This window comes from Bombina bombina, chromosome 2 (assembly GCF_027579735.1).
Source record: "Bombina bombina isolate aBomBom1 chromosome 2, aBomBom1.pri, whole genome shotgun sequence".
Lineage (NCBI taxonomy): Eukaryota > Metazoa > Chordata > Amphibia > Anura > Bombinatoridae > Bombina > Bombina bombina.
This window is the reverse complement of record NC_069500.1, coordinates 1,105,405,409-1,105,428,393: the sequence shown is the minus strand read 5'-3', so window position 1 is coordinate 1,105,428,393 and position 22,985 is coordinate 1,105,405,409. Positions and strand designations below refer to the sequence as shown.

Sequence of the window (22,985 nt, the reverse complement as noted above, 5' to 3'; positions counted from 1 at the left end):
GTAAACAGGCACTGCAAAGTATTTGTCCATTTTACACAATTTCTCTGGAACCACAATGGGGTCACAGTCATCCAGAGTCACTAAAACCTCCTTAAGCAATAAGCGGAGGTGTTCAAGCTTAAATTCAAACGCTGTCATCTCAGAATCAGACTGAAGTAACGCCTTCCCTGAGTCTGAAATGTCACCCACAGATAGAAGCTCACCTGCCTCGGCTTCTGAGCATTGTGAGGGTATATCGGACACAGGCAATAAAGCTTCAGAAAGCTCTGTATTAATTCTAGCCCCAGAGCCGTCTCGCTTTCCTTGTAGCCCTGGCAGTTTGTAGAATACCTCTGTGAGGGTAGCATTCATAACTGCCGCCATGTCCTGTAAGGTAAAAGAATTAGACGCGCTAGATGTACTTGGCGTCACTTGAGCGGGAGTTATAGGTTCTGACACATGGGGAGAGTTAGATGGCATAATCTCCCTCTTTTCAGTCAGAGAATCCCCTGGAGATAAATCTTTAAGCGCCATAATATGGTCTTTATAGTTTATAGAAATTTCAGTACATTTGGTACACATTCTAAGAGGGGGTTCCACAATGGCTTCCAAACATATTGAACAAGGAGTTTCCTCTATGTCAGACATGTTTAACAGACTAGTAATGAGACAAGCAAGCTTGGAAAACACTTTAATAAAGGTGAAAAATGAATTAAACAAAAACGTTACTGTGCCTTTAAGAGAAAAAAAAACTAGCACTTAAACTGCAAAACAGTGAAAAAATACAGTAAAATCTTTGAAATTTTTACAGTGTGAATAAGGGACTAAAGCAGCATTGCACCCACTTGCAAATGGATGATTAACCCCTTAGGCCCCAAACCGGATTGAAAAACGTTAAAAAAAAAAGTTAAAAATCAATTGAGCACCCTGCCACAGCTCTGCTGAGGCTCCTACCTGCCCTTAAATACGATTTTGTGCAGAAATAACCCCTATGAAATGGTTCTCAGATGCCAGAGGACTCTTCTAGGGAAGCTGGATGTCTCAGTCTGTATTAAAACTGCGCAGTTAGAGCGCTAAAATAGGCCCCTCCCACCATGTACTGGATGTCAGAGGGGCCTTAAGAAAATACTCCTAGGAGTATCTGACTAGCCATGTGGAAACTAGGCCCCAAATAAAGACTTATCTCCCTCAGAGAAAAAACGTCCTATTTATGAAATCATGTAAACGTTTTGTCACTAAGCAATACGAATATTAACATGAGTATTATCCCGTTATGTAAGCATGATCCCAGTCGCTGTTAAATCACTGCATCAGGCTTACCTCAAATACACAAGGCTCTGTCAGCATTTTCTAGAACTTATTCCTCTCTCTAGAAATAAAAATACTGAACATACCTCAAAGCAGGCAATCTGCAGGCCGTTCCCCCAACTGAAGTTTCCCCATATTCATCATTTATGTGTGAGAACAGCAATGGACCTTAGTTACAAACCGCTAAGATCATCAAATCTCCAGGCAGAATTCTTCTTCTAATTTTTGCCTGAGAGAAAAACAGTACAACGCCGGTACCGTTTAAAAATAACAAATTCTTGATTGAAGGTAAAACTACACTAAGTCACCACATATCTCTTGATACTTCCTTTCTTGTCGAGAGTTGCAAGAGAATGACTGGGGGTGGCAGTTAGGGGAGGAGCTATATAGACAGCTCTGCTGTGGGTGTCCTCTTGCAACTTCCTGTTGGGAAGGAGAATATCCCACAAGTAATGGATGAACCCGTGGACTGGATACACCTTACAAGAGAAATCCCAATAAAAGTAAAAAACCCTAGTCTCGAGTTTAGTCACATCTAAGTGCCTGCTCCCTGCCTGTCAGTATTCTAATAACGAATACGTAAGTCCCATATAATGCTGCAGCTCAACCTTAATAAGTGTACAGTCTCCCTACCTAGAAGACAAAGGCACTTACCTGCAGTCTGGCCATCCAGCAGGAGGACAGTTTACAAGGTATGAGAGGATACATACTCCTCACAGAGACATGTAGAAAGAACAGAGTAAACTTACTCTGGCTTTCTATACCATGTGCAGCAAATATGTTAGGAAAACACAGCAAGGCCCACCTCACAAGTTCCTAACTGCTTTAAAGCCACCACCCTATTGAAGAGATTAACGTGGACTAAGGCTAGACCAAAAAAAACTTGCTTGAAGCGAAAGAAATCCAATTTTCTTTAGACAATTGAACTTCACCTCCTCCATTGGCAGAGGCAAAAAGAATGACTGGAGTTTGTGGGAAGGGGAGTGATACTTAACAGCTTTGCTGTGGTGCTCTTTGCCTCCTCCTGCTGGCCAGGAATGATATTCCCAACAGTAATTGATGACGTTGTGGACTCACCATATCTTAGGAAAGAAAAAATATAGTCGGCCCATGGATTATCATCATTTTAATCATTATATAAATAATTGTTGTTACCTTAAATTGTATTATTAATAGATTTATATAATAATTACTAGGAATTCAAAAGTCAAGAACCACCCAGTTACCTGTAAGTCATTTAATGTTAGATTATTGTCATCATTACCATTATGTAATAGACCAATGGGTGTAGCTATGATTTATGTTATGCCACAGGTATACTTATTGGTCTATTACATAATGGTAAACATGAGATCAAATTAACATTATACATCTTAACTGACTTTTGGCTCACCATTCATATACAAACATTTCCCAACCCAAAAAGTTAGAAGACAGAAATTATTTAAGAGCTGTGGCTCACAGGATATGTAGTCAAACATTGAGTTATGTTTGCAACTGGTATATGATTTTGCTTTTGTAATTGTGTAGGGCTCTTAATGTTTGCAATTATATACATATGTGTGTGTATGTGTATGTATGTATGTATATGTGTGTATGTACTTGTACGTGTGTGTGTGAGCGAGCGAGTATATGTATGTATGTATGTATGTATGTATACAGTATGTATGTATGTATGTAATTCATAAATTTCCGCCACAGTTACGCTTGCAAGATATTCTTAACAGAATCAGTCTACACCTGTAAAATATAGTCTACATATGTATTTAATTATGATAGAATGCAAACATTTCTGGCAATTTCAGGACAACAGAAGACTCAACATGCATTTTTAACATAATTTCCTGAAGCACTGTTGCAGTCTGTAATATATTTCAAGCAACACTTTAATCCGAACATGTTATATAAATATGGATGGCCAGCTGTTCCTCAATAAACGTGTCAAACTTTTATAATTATTTAACGAATACACAGTACAAGTTGTATGATAATCGCATCAGACTGGTGCACATATATTTATGTATAGGGTACAATGTATATCATATAGGAAATCCAACAAACGAACTTGCAGTGCAATATTCTTTTGTAGCATACACACGTATAAACTCTAAGGAAATAAACAAAACAAAAAACATACAATATAAAAGATTGAATTTGACAAATAGACTAAGGTCTATTTCTAATGGAATCACAAATTAAATGTGTATTAAATATTAATCATTATACAAAACCTTAGAGACTGAAAACAAAAATGAGCGATGGCGACACAGCCAACAGGAAATTGAATATATTTAATTAATTGGCCAAAGTCATAAGACGTCCAACCCCATCCTTCTAAGGCTTGCTGAACATTCACCTTTTCCATCAAAAAAACAAATTTCTTTACTTTGCTAAACAATTCATTTCATTTTTCCACTTTTATGCTGTTTAAGAAAAATAATCTGCTGCATAAATGACTGTACTATGGTGATGTTTAACCCCCGCCCCAATCCTAGATACTATGTGCTGTGCAACATACAGTTTCAAAAAAAAAAAAAAAGGATTATATATTGCATGTACATTTTCCAACAGGGGAAAAAAAAAAAACTTACTTTTGTTCCTTTGGATGCTCCCCTGTGCTATGCTCTGTCTCCTCCTGAAATAGAGACACGTAAAAAATGCAATTTAGAGAACAGTAAGAGCTACTGCTTAGTGAAAAACATGTGAAGTCAATTGGAAACAAATAATAAAAGCCACAAAAAATCCATTAGGTTGATGAAAGATAGAAAGGTCTGAGTTTATCTGCTCTCAAATCATATTCAGATAGAAAATTTCAATGTGTCATAATAACAGGTTGTTTTCTTGCCCTTTCACTTAAATATGCAATAGACTTGAAAATGTGCAAAACATACAATTCTGATAATCAAAGGGACAAAAGAACAAACAATACACACTTACTGTAGTTTCCACAACTTGGCTCTGTTCCCTAAGCATAAGCAGCATTCACCAACAAAACGTTTCCCCTTTAAGTAGGGGGGATTGAAAACCTCAAAGCTTGGAACCCTACTTTCTCAGGCGAGACCCTCCCCTTCCTGCCAGATACTGTTCTATATAAAATGCAGTAAAATACAAGGAAGCCATGCTTGATGCAAGACACTTAGGCACCTTAGCCAAGATATGGAAACTATGTCCATTTATCTTGGCTTACCCTAGTAGCTCTCATCAATGAAGAACTGTCAAAACAAGATGCTAAAAAAGTAAACTTTATATGACCCTAATACAAAATGCAGAGCTTTTCTTTGAAAACCGATTAAGCAAATGCCCAAATATCCAATTCATATTGTTTCAGAAACATCAGTCAAGAAAATGCTACAATAATGCCTTACACAGATACTCAAAAGATGTCCGATTTGGCTGGTAAAGTAGTAAATTATAGCCTTGAAGAACAAACCTAACATAACAAAAAGATCTTCATTACTTAAAAGGCTAAAATGATGCAATAAACAATTCACCAGTAATCATACTCTCATCTAGCATACATCCTTGGTAATATCACAGAGGAATAACACATACACTGTCAAACTGCTTCTAGTACAGAGATCTGTTAAGACAGGTGTGATGACTGTAAAACGTCCTAGGTGTAATATTGTTTCCCATTCACCAGCTGCTATAGGGAAAAATAAGACGACACATGAAGTGTCTGGAATCCCTTATAACCACCATCAGTTACCGGCTAGGAGTTACACTGTCCTGAATGAAACCTGAAGAAGGAAAAATATGTTATCGAAATTAGGAGGACCCAAATCTGTTGTCCGTTACTCTTTCAGGCAGTGGTACATATTTGATAAGAGATGACAAGGTGTAGATGTAAACCCCCAGAGCACCAAGACTAAAGGGATACTAAACGCAATTTTTTTCTTTCATGATTCAGATAGAACAATTTTAAGCAACTTTCTAATTAACTCCTATTATAATTTTTTTGTCGTTCTCTTGCTATCTTTATTTAAAAAGCAGGAATGTAAAGCTTAGGAGATAGCTCATTTTAGGTTCAGCGCCCTGGATAGTGCTTGCTTATTGGTGGCTACATTTAGCCACAAATAAGCAAGTGTAAACCAGGTTCTGAATAAAAAAATGGTCCGGCTCCTAAACTTTGCATTCCTGCTTTTTAAATAAAGGTAGCAAGAGAACGATGAAAAATTGATAATAGAAGAAAATAAGAAAGTTGCCTAAAATTGCACGCTCTATCTGAATCATGAAATACAAATTTGGGTTTGGTATCCCTTTAAGACATTTCATGAGACAAGTATGTAGAATATTTAGGATATGTGATGATGTAATGCAATACCAAAAAAATTAAAACCCATAAAAAAAAAAAAAAAAAAAAAAGATATGCCCTAATTTGTTAGAGCATGCAAAGGGGTAAAACACACAGTAGAAGTGCCACTCAAGACCTGCGGAGCACTGCTGGTTCCAAGCAGAACCTACTGCTGATCCAATCAGCAGCACTAATTGCACAACTCAGATGCAGGGTTAAACACACAGTAGTACCAGGGTGATAGTCCTACATTTTTAGAGCATGTAATTTTTCAAATATTATGGCCCTATAAGAAAAATAATTAAAAACAAAGAGAATGAAGATGCTACCACTTCGTTAACAAGCAAAAAAGGTATCCACTAGGGCTGCACGATTAATTGCGGATGCGGTTTTAAACCGCAATCAATCGCCGCAATTTTAAAACCACGAGAGTTTGCGATTTTAGCCCCGTCCCCTTTGACGTCACTTATGACATGTAGGAGGGCCGCCGACTTGTCGTGCCAGCCGACTTACCAGGGAGCGATGTGGCCGATGCGGGTTACAAGGAGGGAGGTGCGCATGCTTTGGATGATGCGGGTTACAGGGAGGGAGGTGCGCTGGGACTTATATGGGTTGGGGACAGATGGTGGTTACAGGAGGTGCTTATGATGTTAAAGGAGGTGTTTATTGGGGGGTTACAGTGGGAGCTGATGAGACTTATGTAGGTTACACAGGGGTGCTTTTGGGGGTTACAGTGGGAGCTGATGGCGCTGTGGCTGATGTGCGTTACAGGGAGGGGGTGCGCGTGCTGTGGCTGATGTGGGTTACAGGGAGGGGGTGCACTGGGACTTATGTAGTATGTAGATTACAGAGGGGGGCTTATGGGGGTTACAGGGGGTGCGGACGTGAAAATCACAATTAAATCTCAATCACAAATTTTTTTCCCCCCATATCGCCCAGCCCTAGTATCCACCAATAGTGCCACACAGCTGATAGCGTTTTTTCTCCTCTTTAATGGCCCTTTTTACTTTGCCATTGACAGACTGATTTGGGACCCAGTTAAGAGGCAGATCCGCTTTGGTGTTGGCTAACGCTAATATATATTCCTATGAGCTACAGCGACTATGTCTGTTCCTAAAAGTTTATATAATACTTCACAATGTTTTGTTTTTGCTTCCGTTCAAGATGTTCTTTGATAAAACACAGTTGTTGATAAAGTTTAATCACTACCTTACTATTTTCTTTTTTTTAATAAGCAGAACAACTCTTATATCACATATATTTGCTGTTAATGCTAATGAAGATATGATGTGTCTCTGTTTTTTCCCTTTTTGTTTCTTTTTTATATATAGGCTGTAGTAGAGGCTTCACATGATATAGTAGGCTGCTGACATAGATACCTGTAAAGCTTACACTAAAGTGATATAATATGCTTAACCATAATCACATTGGAGATATATCCCCTTTTTGGCTTAACGCTCAGCTTCATTTGTCAGAAGCATCCACAGCATTTTATTCTCTAAAGGTTCCTGTCTCTGACACATACTATAGGCTGTTATTAATTTTATGCTAAGTGCTATTGCTATATAAGTCAAAATGTTATATATAGGCTATGTTATCTTCTATTACTACCCAGCACCTGTGTTTTGGAGAGGGGAGAGGGTACACGTGCAACACATGTGGCGCCTCTTGACATACTCACATGATTGCCCTGAGTGTGCAGTTACTTTACACCCAGTCTCAGAACAATTATACTACCCTGGGGATAGAGAGTGCAATAATCCAAGCTCAAACAAAAATCAAATCTTACCTCCTAGAGGGTATTGTCTGTACAGAGCCTTAGCAGAGTTATACAGAATCTACTAGTCCCTAACTCCTAGATAGAAGATATATTAAAAGATGCTGACATATGTGATAGCATGATATCTTGTGTGGTTTGAACCTAGTATTAAGCCTATAACTTATCACATAATCAAACCCAGCTGTAGCTTAATATTATTAGTTATCAGGGTTCGCAGATGAGCCATATTATTGTCTCCCTAGGTATATAGACAGGTCTATTTGACTTATGTATATTTAGCCTCTACAAATTTGCCTATCATATGACAGAGAAGCTCTTTTATTTTTTCCTGTTAGCATTATCAGATTATGTTCTCCTGTGTTATATATTTGCCTTGACTTACTTGCTTCTCTCTATATCAGAATTTATTCTACAGTTTTCAGATTATCATAGGATATTTTATAGTATGAATGCTATGATATGTTATATTAGAATTAGAGAAATATTTTCTTACATTCTACTTCCAGTATTGCCATAACCTAGATCTCAGCAAGATGCAACGAGCTGAACATATACAATTAGTATTGTTTTCCTTTCCCATAGACTCACAAAACAGCTATATAAGGGTTGCAACAATTTACTCCTATTTCTGTACTCTAGTTTAGAGGCCTAAAAGTAATTATTAGTCTAACATTCTAACTGGCTCCGCCCTCCCCATTACCCCACTTAGAGCGGCTCTTGTCCGCTGCATCTCCCTCCCCCAAACAACATAAAGCCAACCCCCCCTTACTCCAAACTTTTTCAACTAGTTATCCTAATATATATTTCTCCACTGCAATGGGGACCATTTGAATCTTTCATACAATATAAAAATGAGGTTTCATTATCACCTACACAAAATCTCCACGGACATACTAGCCCAAACTACTCTAGACCTCTACTTTTACTTATGAGTTTCATGTAGTTGACTGCTACATCATTTTATATATAGGTGGAATAATGGCAGAATGTATACCTAGAGTTATCATCGTGCTATTCTTGCACTATGTCTATACTTTGAAAATGTATGTCCTATCTCAATGTTATTATTGTATATTGGCAATTTCTTATGTACCATTTTGCTCAACCTCAATAAAAAAAATTATTCAAAAAAAAAATATGATCTCATGCTAGCAGAAAAACATACAGAAATCCTGTTGCATTAAAGTAAGAAGACTCCTGAAGTGAATTCTTAAAGAGACATGTCGCCTTACAGTGAAGCATAGTGAAAAATTTAAAAAATAATGTAAAATAAGCTCCCAGTACCTATAACTCTGTGCATATGTTGCTTGTGGTAACCGGTATGTCCCCTGGCTACAAAATATGAAATATGTACATGCTAATAGCCTGTGGGCTATGTGAGTGCAAAAGTGTACTTACCTGACAGCACCCAATCTACTGTGTTTACCCAGCTACAAGAAACATGTTTCCAGTAGAAGAGCCCATCCTGTGTAGTGTACACTAACACAGGATCTAAAGTAGGAGTTCACATAGGAGGCAAGTAGCACTCCTATACAACCCTCTGTCTTATTTTGGCTCTCTCAGAGGGAGAACGGGTCTCACATAGGTCTGAGGGGTCCCATCAACTTTGAATTTGAAGCACTTCAAAATTTTCACCTTCCCCTGTGGAGGCAAAAAGTAAGACTGTGGTACTTACAGGAAAGTGGGAGGGATTAAAAACTGTTGGCATATTTTTGTTTGCCTGCTCCAAGTGGACTAGAGTTTAATCCCATAAATGATGGATCGTAGACTCTCACCACCTTATGAAAGAAATAATTAGGTTTACACACCTATGCTCCTAAATATTAATATAGTGTTCTCCACAGAAAAATTTGCCATACGGGTGGGTGGTAGTACTTTGCAACATTATAAAAGTTACTTAAAGGGACATAAAACATTTTTTCTTTCATGATTCAAATAGATCATGCAATTTTAAACAACTTTCTAATTTATTTCTATTGTCACATTTTCTTTGTACTCTTGGTATCTTTTGTTGAAAAACAGGGAAGATCAGGAGAGTGCATGTGTCTAGAGCACTATATGGCAGCAATTCTGAAGGAATGTTATCCATATGCAAGAGCACTAGATGGCAGCATTATTTCCTACCATTGAGTGCTCCAGATACCTACTTAGGTATCTCTTCTACAAACAAAAACATGGGAAGGAAGCAAAATTTGATGATAGAAGTAAATTGGAAATATTTTTTAAAATAAAATGGTATGCTCTGTCTGAATCACAAAAGAAAATGTGTGCGTTTCATATCCCTTTTTGCTATCCAAAGCACACATATTTTGCATAATCCAACATAAATTAATTGAATAAATTGTGTAACAAACATTGAAAAAAATTAGCTCATTTTAGCTTAAATTATAGCTGGGTGGTAAGCCCATTAAATACAGAATGGTAGCCTTCCACTATTTTAGGAAAATGCACAATTTTCTTTGAACCATGTAAAATTTGACAAAAGTATTTGGTATCCACCATGCTTTATTTCAAATGTAAAAGAACAGGAACTTCACTTTTAATTCAGACTTAACATATTACTTTAAAGTTTTATCTTTTTAACATGTAAAAGAAATGAGAATGCCACAGACAAAAATATTGGTACTTTTAATCTAATATTTTGTGGCACAACCTTTGGAGACATTAACAGCAATCAAGAGCTTTCTGTAGCTCTGAATAAGATTTCTACACTTTTCAAGTGTAATTTTGGCTTACTCTTCTTGAGCAGTTCTCTCAGATTTTATGGGTGCCTTTTACCAACTGTGAGTTTCTGCTTTTTGCACAGATGTTTGATGAGATTCAGGTCTGCCACTTCGGAACAGTCCAATGTTTTCTTCTCATCCATTCTTGGGTGCTTTTTGAGGTATGTTTCGGCTCATTAACCTGCTGGAGGACCCATGACCTGTTACTGAGACACAGCTTTCTGAAACTGGGAATTACGTTTTGCTCCAGAATGCTTTGATAGTCTTCTGATTTCATTATGCCCTAAACAAATTCTAAACACTAAGTGCCAAAGGCAGCAAAGCAACCCTAAAACATTCCAGAGTCGTCTCCATGTTTTCACGGTAAGGGATGGTGTTCTTTTCTTTGAAAGCTTATTTTCTTTCATAAGGTGGTGAGAGTCCACAAGCCATTACTCGTGGGATTCATCTTCTGGCCACTAGGAGGAGGCAAAGATTCCCAAAGTTAAAAGAGCAGAATCACTTCTAGCTCTCTAGTACTGCATTCTTTTCTTTGCCTCATAGGAGGAAGGTAAATAATTGAGGTGCAACAGATTCTTCGTTGAGAGGGGTCCCACATTCTAATTTGAGGCCCTCTTTCCCCTCAGAGAGCAGCTACTGAGAAACGGAAGGGAGAATGGAGTGAGTATTGGGCAGTAACATAACACCCAGTAATGGAGTTTGTTAAAAGCCTGCAACAGGTGTCACTGAGACCGGTCTCTTAGCCTCCTCCTGATGAGTCATCAATATACTCCACAAATAGATCTTGTGCTGTGTATTTTATGTTTTTTGTGAACTGAATTAGCACTGCAGTTATAGTTAGTAACTAGGCAATTCTGAGTGCAACTGCCATTTTTCAAAAGTCTTATTACTGAAGCATAAAATATTTTTATTAATTATTATGCCAAGCTAGATTTTTATGTAGTGAATTATTATTATTAACTATTATTACACAATGAGGTTTTTCCTTCAATACTTATTGCTCATGGTTGTCTGTCTCATATGTCTCTGACTTTATTCTACAAGGTCCCAGTTACACTGTGTCCAAACATTTTATTTACTGTTTTTACATGTATTTAGAGTAAACATAGTTTCCAAGGATTATTAAACAGGTTTTAAATCAAGGGGTTTTTGATGGCGGTTTCTTCTGTCTCAGATTTCCGATTTTTGGAATTGTATTAGCTGTAGTTTACGCTTTGGAACAAAGCAAAGGATTTTATTCAATCCTTTACCATTATTCACAAGAAAGAGGTAATTTTTGGACCAATTCTGGACTTAACGAATGTAATCAATTTTTTTAAAAAAATAGTAACAATCTGGACAATTCTAACCCTTGTTCATCAGGGTCAATTTATGTCACCATTTAAATTTAAAGGATGCCTTCCTTCCTATTCTTAGACCAAATTAGTCAGTTTCCTCATAACTACACTAAATTCCCAACCCATCTGTAGCTGAATGTAAGTGTTAGGTAGGTCTGATGATTGCAGCATTAAATGTTTTTCCTTTTGCACGGTTAAATATTAGACCTCTTCAACAGTTCACGCTTCAAAAATGGTGTAAGAATTTCACAACTATTTCTTAGAATTCTTGTTTCCTCAGGGAGGCACACTCTGTTCAAGTAAATAGAATTCTACTTTATTCGCCCCCAACTTGGAAAATGTCTGCAAACACCATTCCCTTGGATTGGTGTTCAGTTTGGAGGTCCAGGAGAGCACAGTGAGTTTGGTTTCCTTCGGACAGTTTTAATTCAGACAATATTACAGCTGCAGCTTACATCCATCATCAAGGGAGGACATGCAGTTCCTTAGCAATAATTTAGGAAGTCTCAATGGGTTTTGATTGGATACAGAAACATTTTCTAAATTTCACATCCCAGGAAGGAAATTTGTTAAGCCAATTTCCTTAGTAGGTAATCCCTTCAACAGTAATGTTTCCTCCATTTAGTTTTCTACTAGAATGGAGAACTATGGGGTATCTCAGAGATAGACCAGATGACCATTTCCAAGAGTCAATTTGAATTGATTAGAACTTTCTTCATTAATCTGAATGCTCCAGTCAGGCCCTGCAGAACTTGGTTTATGAATCTGATTCAGCTGTCAGGCTTTCTCAAACCATGAAAATCTCAAGTCTCTCCTCTTGATGGATAAGTATATCCATTTTTTTAGAATAAAGAGGCTTCCGTGATGCTGTATTGAGCACATTATTTCAGGCCATAAAGTAAAATGTCTCAAATGATTTGGAAAGTGGTGTCTATCTGGCTTTAGAAAAACAGGGTTTTAGCTAGCATTCTTTGAGAATTCCAAAAATTCTTCCTGTTGGAAGTCGGTTAAGATAAAGACATATCTGCTATCTCTTTAAAGAGTTGTATTTCTGCTTTTTCTGTTTCACACTACAGGAAAATTGCTAAGTATCTTGGCATCAAGGTTTTGTTCAGGCTTATATATATCCAGTGTCTAAAACAAGTTCTCCTCTATGGAACATATATTTTTTTTTTACAAGCTTTTCAGGATTTTCTATTCAAACTTGCATGCTTTGGAAATTAAGCATGGAAAATGTTGATTTTAGCAATATCTTGTAATGGAAGACTTTATGGATTTAATTATTTTTACTTAGTGATTTTTTTTGGATGCCATCAATCAGGAAATTATAGCCTATTTATTTGTCCTATTCAAAATATATATTTTATTTTTTCCTAATTTAGATATCAGAATTCTACTTTTAGATTACAAAATGTTTTAGACAATCCATTAATTTGTTTGTTCCCTGGTTAATGTCAAAGTTTCTTTAGCTTTTTGGCTAAAGCTCCTGATAGCGTGATAGATTTTTCCAAAACACATTTTTACCTTTTTTTTTTTTTTTTTTTTTTCTATATCAGTTTCTTCTTGCGTTTTCAAGAATGAGGATTATATTGAATACATTTGCATAGGCAGCAACATACTTTCTCTAAATTCTACCACTTTGTAATTGGTATGAAAGTCCTTCAGGCTGCAGTGTCTAGTAATTAGGTGCCTGTCTTAAAAATGTTTTGTCCCGCCCAATTACTCGTAGACACCAAAGCTTGGGTATTAGTTTACCAGGAGTAACAGCTTGTGGACTCTCACCATCTTTCTGAAAAGAAAAATGATTTATGCTTACCAGATAAATTAAATTTATTTAATGGTGGGTGAGAGTCCACTAGACATGCCTATTTCCATTTTTTATGTATTTTTTTTTCTGGGGGCAGTTCTAATTTGCACCTGATTTTCCCTACTTTGTCCTTTCCTAATTTTCTACTCCTTTCTTGGCTATACGTCAGGCTAGAATACCAAAGAGGTGGGAGGGATTAAGTGCTCTTAAAGCTTTGAGAAACACTGCCTCCTCCTAGTGGCCAGTGGTTGAACACCAAGAGTAATGGCTTATGGACTCTCACCACCATGAAAGAAATGAATTTATCACAGGAGCATAAATTTGTTTTTTCTCCATCTATAAACATGGAGCTGTGATTTGCCAAAAAAAACTCTACTTTTGTTTCCTCTGCCCAAAGGACATTCTACCAGGACGTGTGGCTTGTCAACATGCATTTTGTCAAACTCCTTTCTGACTTTTTTGTGTTTCTCTCTTAGATGTGGGGTCTTCCTAGGTCCCATTTTCATTCAAACAGTGACGGATGGTGTGACTTGAAACTGTTGCACCTTAAGCTTCAACGTTTGCCTCAATCTGTCTCTCTCATCGCTCTTGGGTCAATTTTCGGCTTGCGGCCACGTCCAGGAGTGTTGGCTACAGTCCCATGTGCCTTAAACTTCTTAATAATATTGGCAACAGTGCTCACATGAACAACAAGCTCTTTAGAGATAGCCTTGTAGTCTTTGCCTTGTTTGGTTATTACCTTCTTTCTAACCTCCTCAAACAACTTTATAGTTTTCCATCTCTTTTCCATGTTCAGTGTGATATACACAGTGACGCACAACAACAGTTGTACTTTTTTCCATTTAAACTGGCTGAATTAGTTATTATAAGATTGAAGACACTTGTGATACTAATTAAAATTGAATAGCCTGCTTGAACTATCACTAACACATTTCTTTATTGTAACTTCTAAAGGGTATCAATAGTATTGCCCAGGTAATTTTAGAATATCTTTATAGAATAAGCAAAATTTGATACAAATTCTAGATTTCTGTGCACTTGTGAGAAGAGCTAAAAGCAGAGAATATTATTTGGATATTATTGAGGAGTATTTAAAACTAAAGTAACCTGTAGACATTTTTTGATATATTTCACTACATATTTTTACATGTGTATGTATTAAATGCAATAAAGTAAAACATTTAAATAAAAAAATAAAAAAAATCATAGGATAGGGCAGGAAATTTTAAATTTTCCAAATGACTGCAGTGATCAATGTTGCCTTGTACTCTTGGTATCCTTTATTAAAGAGTAATCCTAGGTGAGTTCAGGAGCATACATGGGTCTTTATATATATTTATAGAACAATGATACACCACTATATAAGGAACTTGAAGTACAGAGTTTTTTTTAAAAATGGTTAATATTTGTCCAAACCCTTCCTGAACCCTCTCGAAATAAATTACTATACCCATTTAGAAATCTGGATATTATTCTTATAGTTTGGACATTAAAGACATATTAAGTTAAACAAAAGGAATTGTCCTTGTTTGTTGGTTCCTTATCTAAGGATATGTAACCGAGTATTGGAAAATTTAACATTTTACCTCATATCTGCATCTGATACATACTATTTCTTATTTATTTTTTGTTTTGGGTTTTGTTTTGATCGTTTAATTTAAAAAAAAAACAGTGTAATAAGGAGTTGTTTGACTTACATTGCATTTGAACTATGGTCCAAGAAGGACCAGGCTGATATATATTGTTTCTATATATTGTTATGAACATGTCTTTTCTTATTTGTTTATATTTATTAAAGACACCCTGTGAGGTGCAATGAAAATGTAAATATGAGTTGTTTAACTTATTTACACTGTTGGATTATAAATAAAGAAATAAAAAAAAATCATAGCTCACTTTATCTGTTGAGTTTTGTAGAGCTTACACATTTAGATTTACAACTTAAAGGAAATATGCAATGCAATTTATGCAAAATGTAGGTTCTGCAAAAGTCATTTCTGCAGTTCAGTGTTTCCGCTTCATGTTTAGGGGAAGCCACTTTAAATAGTTTAAAAAGAAACCACACCACCTACACATAGAAAAAAAAAATTGTATATTTTATAAGGAATCTCACATTTTGTCTAACAAAAACATTGGTACACAATGAAATGAAAAATAGTTGATAAAAGCTACAAAAGCAATATTATGTGTATAAAGAGAGTCTCTGTGTGTGTGTGTGTATATATATATATATATATATATATATATATATATATATCTTGTTCCCAGTTTGTTTGATCAAGAGCTTGCATTGTTCGCTAGTTTAGGGACCCAGGATTTGGAAGGGACCTTGACGTGGTACCTGGGCTTGTCCCATTTGGCCAGATGCGGTAACTTACGCTTCTATTTTTGCTTTTGATCTTAGCTGAGAGCTTGTGAGTAAGTGCTGGACTTTCTCTGTGTGCTGTATTAATTTGTTTTGTAATTTTCCCTATGGGCCTTGCACCCAGACCTGTCTGGGGTTAACTGCCTGTAACTCTGGGGACAGCACAGCTTCCTGTGAGTGACATTGAGCACCCAGGGCTGAGCAGGGTCTCTGGATGTGTACCCAGTCCATTCAGAGTGCAGTGTGTGTGTGTATGTATATGTGTGTATATGTGTATATATGTATATATATATATTTTTTATTATTTTTTTATATATATATACATACACAGAGTACAAGTGTCTTAGGCCACCATTAGATTAGTTGTTTTAGCAAAGTTTTAATGACCATCGATTTTTATTTTTTGGTCTTTTTATTAAGATACAAACAGAAAAATACAGGAAAATATGTACACAAAATATAAAAAAAAAAAAAAAAAAAAATTCAAAACAAAATGGCTACTTTAGGCAAAAGTCATTATTTAGTATGACCTCCCCTTGCCACTAAGCACATCCTGAACTCTTTTATGGAGACTGTCCTGAAGTAAATCTTATGGTTTATTATACCAGGCTTATTTCAGCACATTCCAGTACTTCTTTAGATTTAGGTTGTCTTATTTCTTTCTCTGTCCAGGTGATCCCATTATTCAGGTATGGACTCAGTGGAGACCAGTCCATGATGGTCAGTGTTTTATCAGCTGTTTTCTCTACAAATATGATTTTACTGCAGTAGCAGTGTGCTTGGGATCGTTATCATGCTTAAAAATAAAAGCATTCCCAATCAGGCGCTTTCCAGAAGGAACGGCATGATGAATTAAAACATGTCTGTACTTTTCAGCATTCATGATCCCATCAATGCGGACAATATCGCCAACACCACTGGCAGAAATGCAGCCCCAAACGAGGACTGACCCTCCATTTTTCACTGTAGGCTGCAAGCACTCATTCTTATATCTCTCTCCAACTCTTCTTCTCACATACTGACGTTTGGACCCAAAAATTTCAAACTTGGATTTGTCACTTCATTATACTCTTTTCCACTGATCTTCATTACAATCTTTGTGAACTTTAGCATATCTTAGCCTTTTCACCCTGTTCCCCTTCCAAAAAAGTGGTTCCTTGGCTGCTACCCACAAAGACCATTCCTGATCAAGTTTCTTCGGACTGTAGAAGGGTCAACTTGCCATCCGGATGAAGCTGCCAGATGCTGAGCCAGGTCTTTGCTGGACTTCTCCCAGTCTTTCAAATTTATTTATTTATTTATTTATTTATAAAATATTTTACCAGGAAGGATACATTGAGATTTCTCTCGTTTTCAAGTATGTCCTGGGATCACAAAACATTGCATTGATACAATAGGGTACAATAAAATACAAAAACAATAATAAAAATACACATTATATGCAAACATTTAACATAGAGCAGGTATGAAATATTTAATCAACCATGACAGGAGCATTCTGTTTTGAGATATGTATAGAGGGATCTCTTAAAGGATTTTAGGCTTGGGGAAGTTTTTAAAGTGTGAGGGAGGTCATTCCATAATTGTGGCGCTCTGTAGGAAAAGGAGGATCGAGCTGCTTTTTTTTTGTATTGAGGCAAGCTAAATAATGTGCTGTTATTGGATCGGAGGTTATAGGAGGTGGGAATAGCAGGGGAGAGCATTCTGCTCAGGTAGGGTGGGAGCTTCCCAGAAAGGCTCTTAAAGACAAGGCAGGAAAGATGGAGGGTGCGTCTGGATTCTAGCGACAGCCAGTTTAGTTCTTTTAGCATGTCACAATGGTGGGTCCTGTAGTTACATTGTAGCACAAAGCGGCAGAGCGAGTTATATAACGTATTTAGTTTATTAAGGTGAGTTTGCGGAGCAGGTGCATATACTATGTCCCCATAATCCAAGATAGGCATCAGCATTTGCTGTACAATCTTTTCCTTTACTGTAGGGCTGAGGCAAGATTTGTTTCTGTACAGGGCACCTAGTTTTGGATAAAGTTTAGAGGCAATTTTTTCTATGTGGAGTCCAAAAGATAGATTGGGGTCTAACAACATACCTAAGTATTTAAAAGAGTGGACTGCGGTCAGCGTGCAATTGGATTTTGTTTTGATGCGAAGATGGGAATTTTGTAATTTATGTATTTTAGGTCCCATTCCAAAGATCATTGTGACCGTTTTGTCAGTGTTTAGGAAGAGTTTGTTTTTCGAGATCCACTTTTCTACCTCTGTGAACTGGTCTTGGAGCACTGTTTCAAGCTGCAGCAGATCAGATTTGTTTGCATAGATTACCGTGTCGTCTGCGTACATGTGTACAGTTGAGGATTTGCAGACATTAGGCAAATCATTTATAAATAATGTGAATAGTAGGGGGCCGAGAATGGAACCTTGGGGAACACCACACGTGACTGGGAGAGGGAGGGAGTCAATGTTAGAGACAGAGACATATTGTGATCGATCCGATACATATGATTTAAACCAGGTTAACGGGTGATCAGCAATACCAGAGTTTTTTAGTTTGAGAAGTAGTAGGTCATGGTCCACTGTGTCAAAAGCCTTTGCAAAATCAAGGAAAATAGCTCCAGTTAGGTCTCCTTGTTCCATGGCAGTTTGGATGTCGTTGCAAACTTTTAGGAGGGCAGTTGTAGTGGAGTGATTCGGTCTGAAACCTGATTGATCAGGGGTCAGATAGTTAGAAAGTTGGTAATACTCGCATAATTGCGTATGGACGCATTTTTCTAGGATTTTTGACAATACAGGGAGCAGTGATATAGGACGATAGTTAGAAACCAAGGTTAACTCCCCACTTTTATGAATAGGCACTACTCTTGCAGTTTTCCAGAGTTTGGGTATGTATCCAGACACCAAGGATTCGTTAATTAGGGTTGCAACAGGCTTAGCAATTGCCGGCGCACTGAGCTTCAACAGCATTGCTGGGATTTGATCAGGTCCTGACTGGTTTTTCATTTTTAGATTATCGAGGTGTTTCTTAATGACATTGAAGGGTACAGGTCTAAAATTGAACTTTTCTATATTGGGTCTTTGCTGTTTTAGTGGGGCCTGATCCACATTTGTAGCTTCAGGATGCGTGCCATTTATTAGTTTGTCAATCAGGGTGGTGGAGCATCCTACAAAATAATTGTTAAAGGCATTTGCTACTTCTAAGGGGAGTTGCAGGTTTTGGTTATCCACATTGACAGTGGAGGGTTGGGAGTGGATTGGTGGATTTTGTAAGTTATTTATGAGTTTCCAAAACTTTCTAGGGTTACATATATTATTGTTCAGATTTTCACAGAAATATTGCGCCTTAGCCAATTTTGTTTGTTTAGTACATATATTTCGCCATTTTCTATATACACAGTGATCATTCATAGAGCCAGTATGCTTGAACTTTGACCACAATGAATCCCGAAATTGGTACATTTGAATGAGGTCAGCTGTGATCCAATTCAAGTGTGCTCCTTTTACTCTCACCTTACGCAGCGGTGCATGTAAATTCCAAACTTGTAGGAGTTCAGACTGAAAGAATTCAACTGCAGAGTCTAGATCTGGGATTAGGTTTAATCTGTGCCAGGGGAGGTTCTTGATGTCATTTAGAAATGATTGAAGATTAAATTTTTTGAAGGACCTGGTGATTGTAACCTTGGGAGAGGATTTAGTTGCCTTTATTTTGCGCACGCAGTACACTAAGCAGTGGTCACTGAAATTGTTAGGAAGAACACCTGCCTCCTGGATTCGGTCGGGAGAAGTGGAGAGAATCCAGTCGAGCAGGGTATGATTATGGCTTTTGATGTTTATGCGAGTTGGGGAGGAGATTAATTGCGTTAGATGCAAAGATTTAAACAGCGAGCGACAACTGTTATTTTTTGGATTCAGCCAATCGATGTTAAAATCTCCAAAAACCAAAATTTCACTTTTTGGGTTTTGAGTTATGGATTCACTAAGGAGCTGTGCTATGTCCGAAATGGAATGCACAGGGGAGCTTGGTGGGCGGTAGATTCCTGCAACAATGATTGATTTACTGCACGGGATCTCAATTTTGCCAGAAAGGAAATCAAAGGTGGCAGGAGAGCTAGATTTTTGTAAGGGGGTGAACTTTGTGGAATTGTCAACATAAATTACAATGCCACCTCCTCTCTTTGCTCTATCATTTCTATGGCATGAATATCCATGTATTGCAATGGCAGAGTCAGGTATTTTGCGGGTTAGCCACGATTCAGAGATCACAATGATTTTGGGTTTGTATTGTAAACACCAAGCTTGCAGTGCATCAATTTTCGGTAGTAAGCTGCGGATATTACAGTGCACAAAGGAGAGGCCTTTCTTAGCTGGAAGGCTAGGAATGGAATTTGTTAGGGGACCAGGGTTAGACTCTACGTCATTTGCAAGGGCAAGTAACATAAGGAATAGGAATTTGGAAATCATTTTTGATTGGCCATATAGTGAATGTGATACTTTATAATATTGTGAGGTGGGGGTAGGAGGGTTATTTTTTATAACCCTCCACCAGCACTCAGCAGATAAGTTACAGCAACAGAGCAGGCCATGATGTATGATAATTTGTTTTCCAGTTTGAGGTGTGTGCTTATGGCGGTTATTATGTGAACCAAATTGGAGTGAGAAAAGGGTTATCATGAATAACAGTAAGGATATATTTGGATTCATGTTAGTGGTATGAGGTGTGTAGATAAAAAATAAAATTGAAAAGTATATACACTATTGATGTGTGATATATAGCTATATGTAGGAAGAGAGGGTATTTATTCTATAGGGTTAAGTAGAAGGAAGGATGTGCTGATCAGTGGTTGCAGCTGTCATTTAAGGAGAATGAAATAAGTGTGGGAGACTATCTATAAAGGAAGAAATGAGCCTGGGGTGGGTGGGGTGAGGGGCAGGGTGGGAGGGAAACTATCTTGCAGGATCTACCTTTTTGCAAAGCAGGGGCACAGCTGAGATAAGTTCTGTATTTTCTTGCAAGGCTTGGGTAGATATGTTTAAAAATCAGGCTTTTTGCAAAGCAGGGGCACAGCTGAGATAAGTTCTGTATTTTCTTGCAAGGCTTGGGTAGATATGTTTAAAAATCAGGCTAAAGGAGAGAGATAAATTAGCGTCAGATTGGGCTGCAAACATTTAGAGGAATGGGGAGGGAATATCTATGAACATTTGAGCTAAGGGTCATAAAAGCAAAAACACAGGGAAAGTTAAAATTACAGAGATAACACAGAGGTATTCATGTAGGGGAATAAAACCATTAAAGTCCAAAAAAGATACATGGCCTTAGCTGATTAAACTAACTTTTAACATAATGGTCAGACATAATGGTAATAAAATATGCATATTAAATCATAAAAACAAAACAATAAATAGCCAATACATATAACAATACACACATCAGAAAATAACAGGGTAGGTTAAATATAATGATATAACTATCTTGCAGGATCTACCTTTTTGCAAAGCAGGGGCACAGCTGAGATAAGTTCTGTATTTTCTTGCAAGGCTTGGGTAGATATGTTTAAAAATCAGGCTTTTTGCAAAGCAGGGGCACAGCTGAGATAAGTTCTGTATTTTCTTACAAGGCTTGGGTAGATATGTTTAAAAATCAGGCTTTTTGCAAAGCAGGGGCACAGCTGAGATAAGTTCTGTATTTTCTTGCAAGGCTTGGGTAGATATGTTTAAAAATCAGGCTTTTTGCAAAGCAGGGGCACAGCTGAGATAAGTTCTGTATTTTCTTGCAAGGCTTGGGTAGATATGTTTAAAAATCAGGCTTTTTGCAAAGCAGGGGCACAGCTGAGATAAGTTCTGTATTTTCTTGCAAGGCTTGGGTAGATATGTTTAAAAATCAGGCTTTTTGCAAAGCAGGGGCACAGCTGAGATAAGTTCTGTATTTTCTTGCAAGGCTTGGGTAGATATGTTTAAAAATCAGGCTTTTTGCAAAGCAGGGGCACAGCTGAGATAAGTTCTGTATTTTCTTGCAAGGCTTGGGTAGATATGTTTAAAAATCAGGCTTTTTGCAAAGCAGGGGCACAGCTGAGATAAGTTCTGTATTTTCTTGCAAGGCTTGGGTAGATATGTTTAAAAATCAGGCTTTTTGCAAAGCAGGGGCACAGCTGAGATAAGTTCTGTATTTTCTTGCAAGGCTTGGGTAGATATGTTTAAAAATCAGGCTTTTTGCAAAGCAGGGGCACAGCTGAGATAAGTTCTGTATTTTCTTGCAAGGCTTGGGTAGATATGTTTAAAAATCAGGCTTTTTGCAAAGCAGGGGCACAGCTGAGATAAGTTCTGTATTTTCTTGCAAGGCTTGGGTAGATATGTTTAAAAATCAGGCTTTTTGCAAAGCAGGGGCACAGCTGAGATAAGTTCTGTATTTTCTTGCAAGGCTTGGGTAGATATGTTTAAAAATCAGGCTTTTTGCAAAGCAGGGGCACAGCTGAGATAAGTTCTGTATTTTCTTGCAAGGCTTGGGTAGATATGTTTAAAAATCAGGCTTTTTGCAAAGCAGGGGCACAGCTGAGATAAGTTCTGTATTTACTTGCAAGGCTTGGGTAGATATGTTTAAAAATCAGGCTTTTTGCAAAGCAGGGGCACAGCTGAGATAAGTTCTGTATTTTCTTGCAAGGCTTGGGTAGATATGTTTAAAAATCAGGCTTTTTGCAAAGCAGGGGCACAGCTGAGATAAGTTCTGTATTTTCTTGCAAGGCTTGGGTAGATATGTTTAAAAATCAGGCTTTTTGCAAAGCAGGGGCACAGCTGAGATAAGTTCTGTATTTTCTTGCAAGGCTTGGGTAGATATGTTTAAAAATCAGGCTTTTTGCAAAGCAGGGGCACAGCTGAGATAAGTTCTGTATTTTCTTGCAAGGCTTGGGTAGATATGTTTAAAAATCAGGCTTTTTGCAAAGCAGGGGCACAGCTGAGATAAGTTCTGTATTTTCTTGCAAGGCTTGGGTAGATATGTTTAAAAATCAGGCTTTTTGCAAAGCAGGGGCACAGCTGAGATAAGTTCTGTATTTTCTTGCAAGGCTTGGGTAGATATGTTTAAAAATCAGGCTTTTTGCAAAGCAGGGGCACAGCTGAGATAAGTTCTGTATTTTCTTGCAAGGCTTGGGTAGATATGTTTAAAAATCAGGCTTTTTGCAAAGCAGGGGCACAGCTGAGATAAGTTCTGTATTTCCTTGCAAGGCTTGGGTAGATATGTTTAAAAATCAGGCTTTTTGCAAAGCAGGGGCACAGCTGAGATAAGTTCTGTATTTTCTTGCAAGGCTTGGGTAGATATGTTTAAAAATCAGGCTTTTTGCAAATCAGGGGCACAGCTGAGATAAGTTCTGTATTTTCTTGCAAGGCTTGGGTAGATATGTTTAAAAATCAG

The 22,985-nt window shown here is 37.4% G+C and overlaps 1 protein-coding gene across 1 annotated transcript in view; it reads right to left on the bottom strand.

The window, feature by feature from the left end:
* The window catches only part of TMEM131L (transmembrane 131 like), a gene marked incomplete in the record, with an annotated part of 682,792 nt that overhangs the window by 642,695 nt on the left and 17,112 nt on the right, over positions 1-22,985 (bottom strand). The window contains 1 exon segment of the mRNA XM_053703753.1: positions 3,879-3,922. Within this exon segment, the coding sequence (XP_053559728.1) occupies positions 3,879-3,922 (44 nt within the window).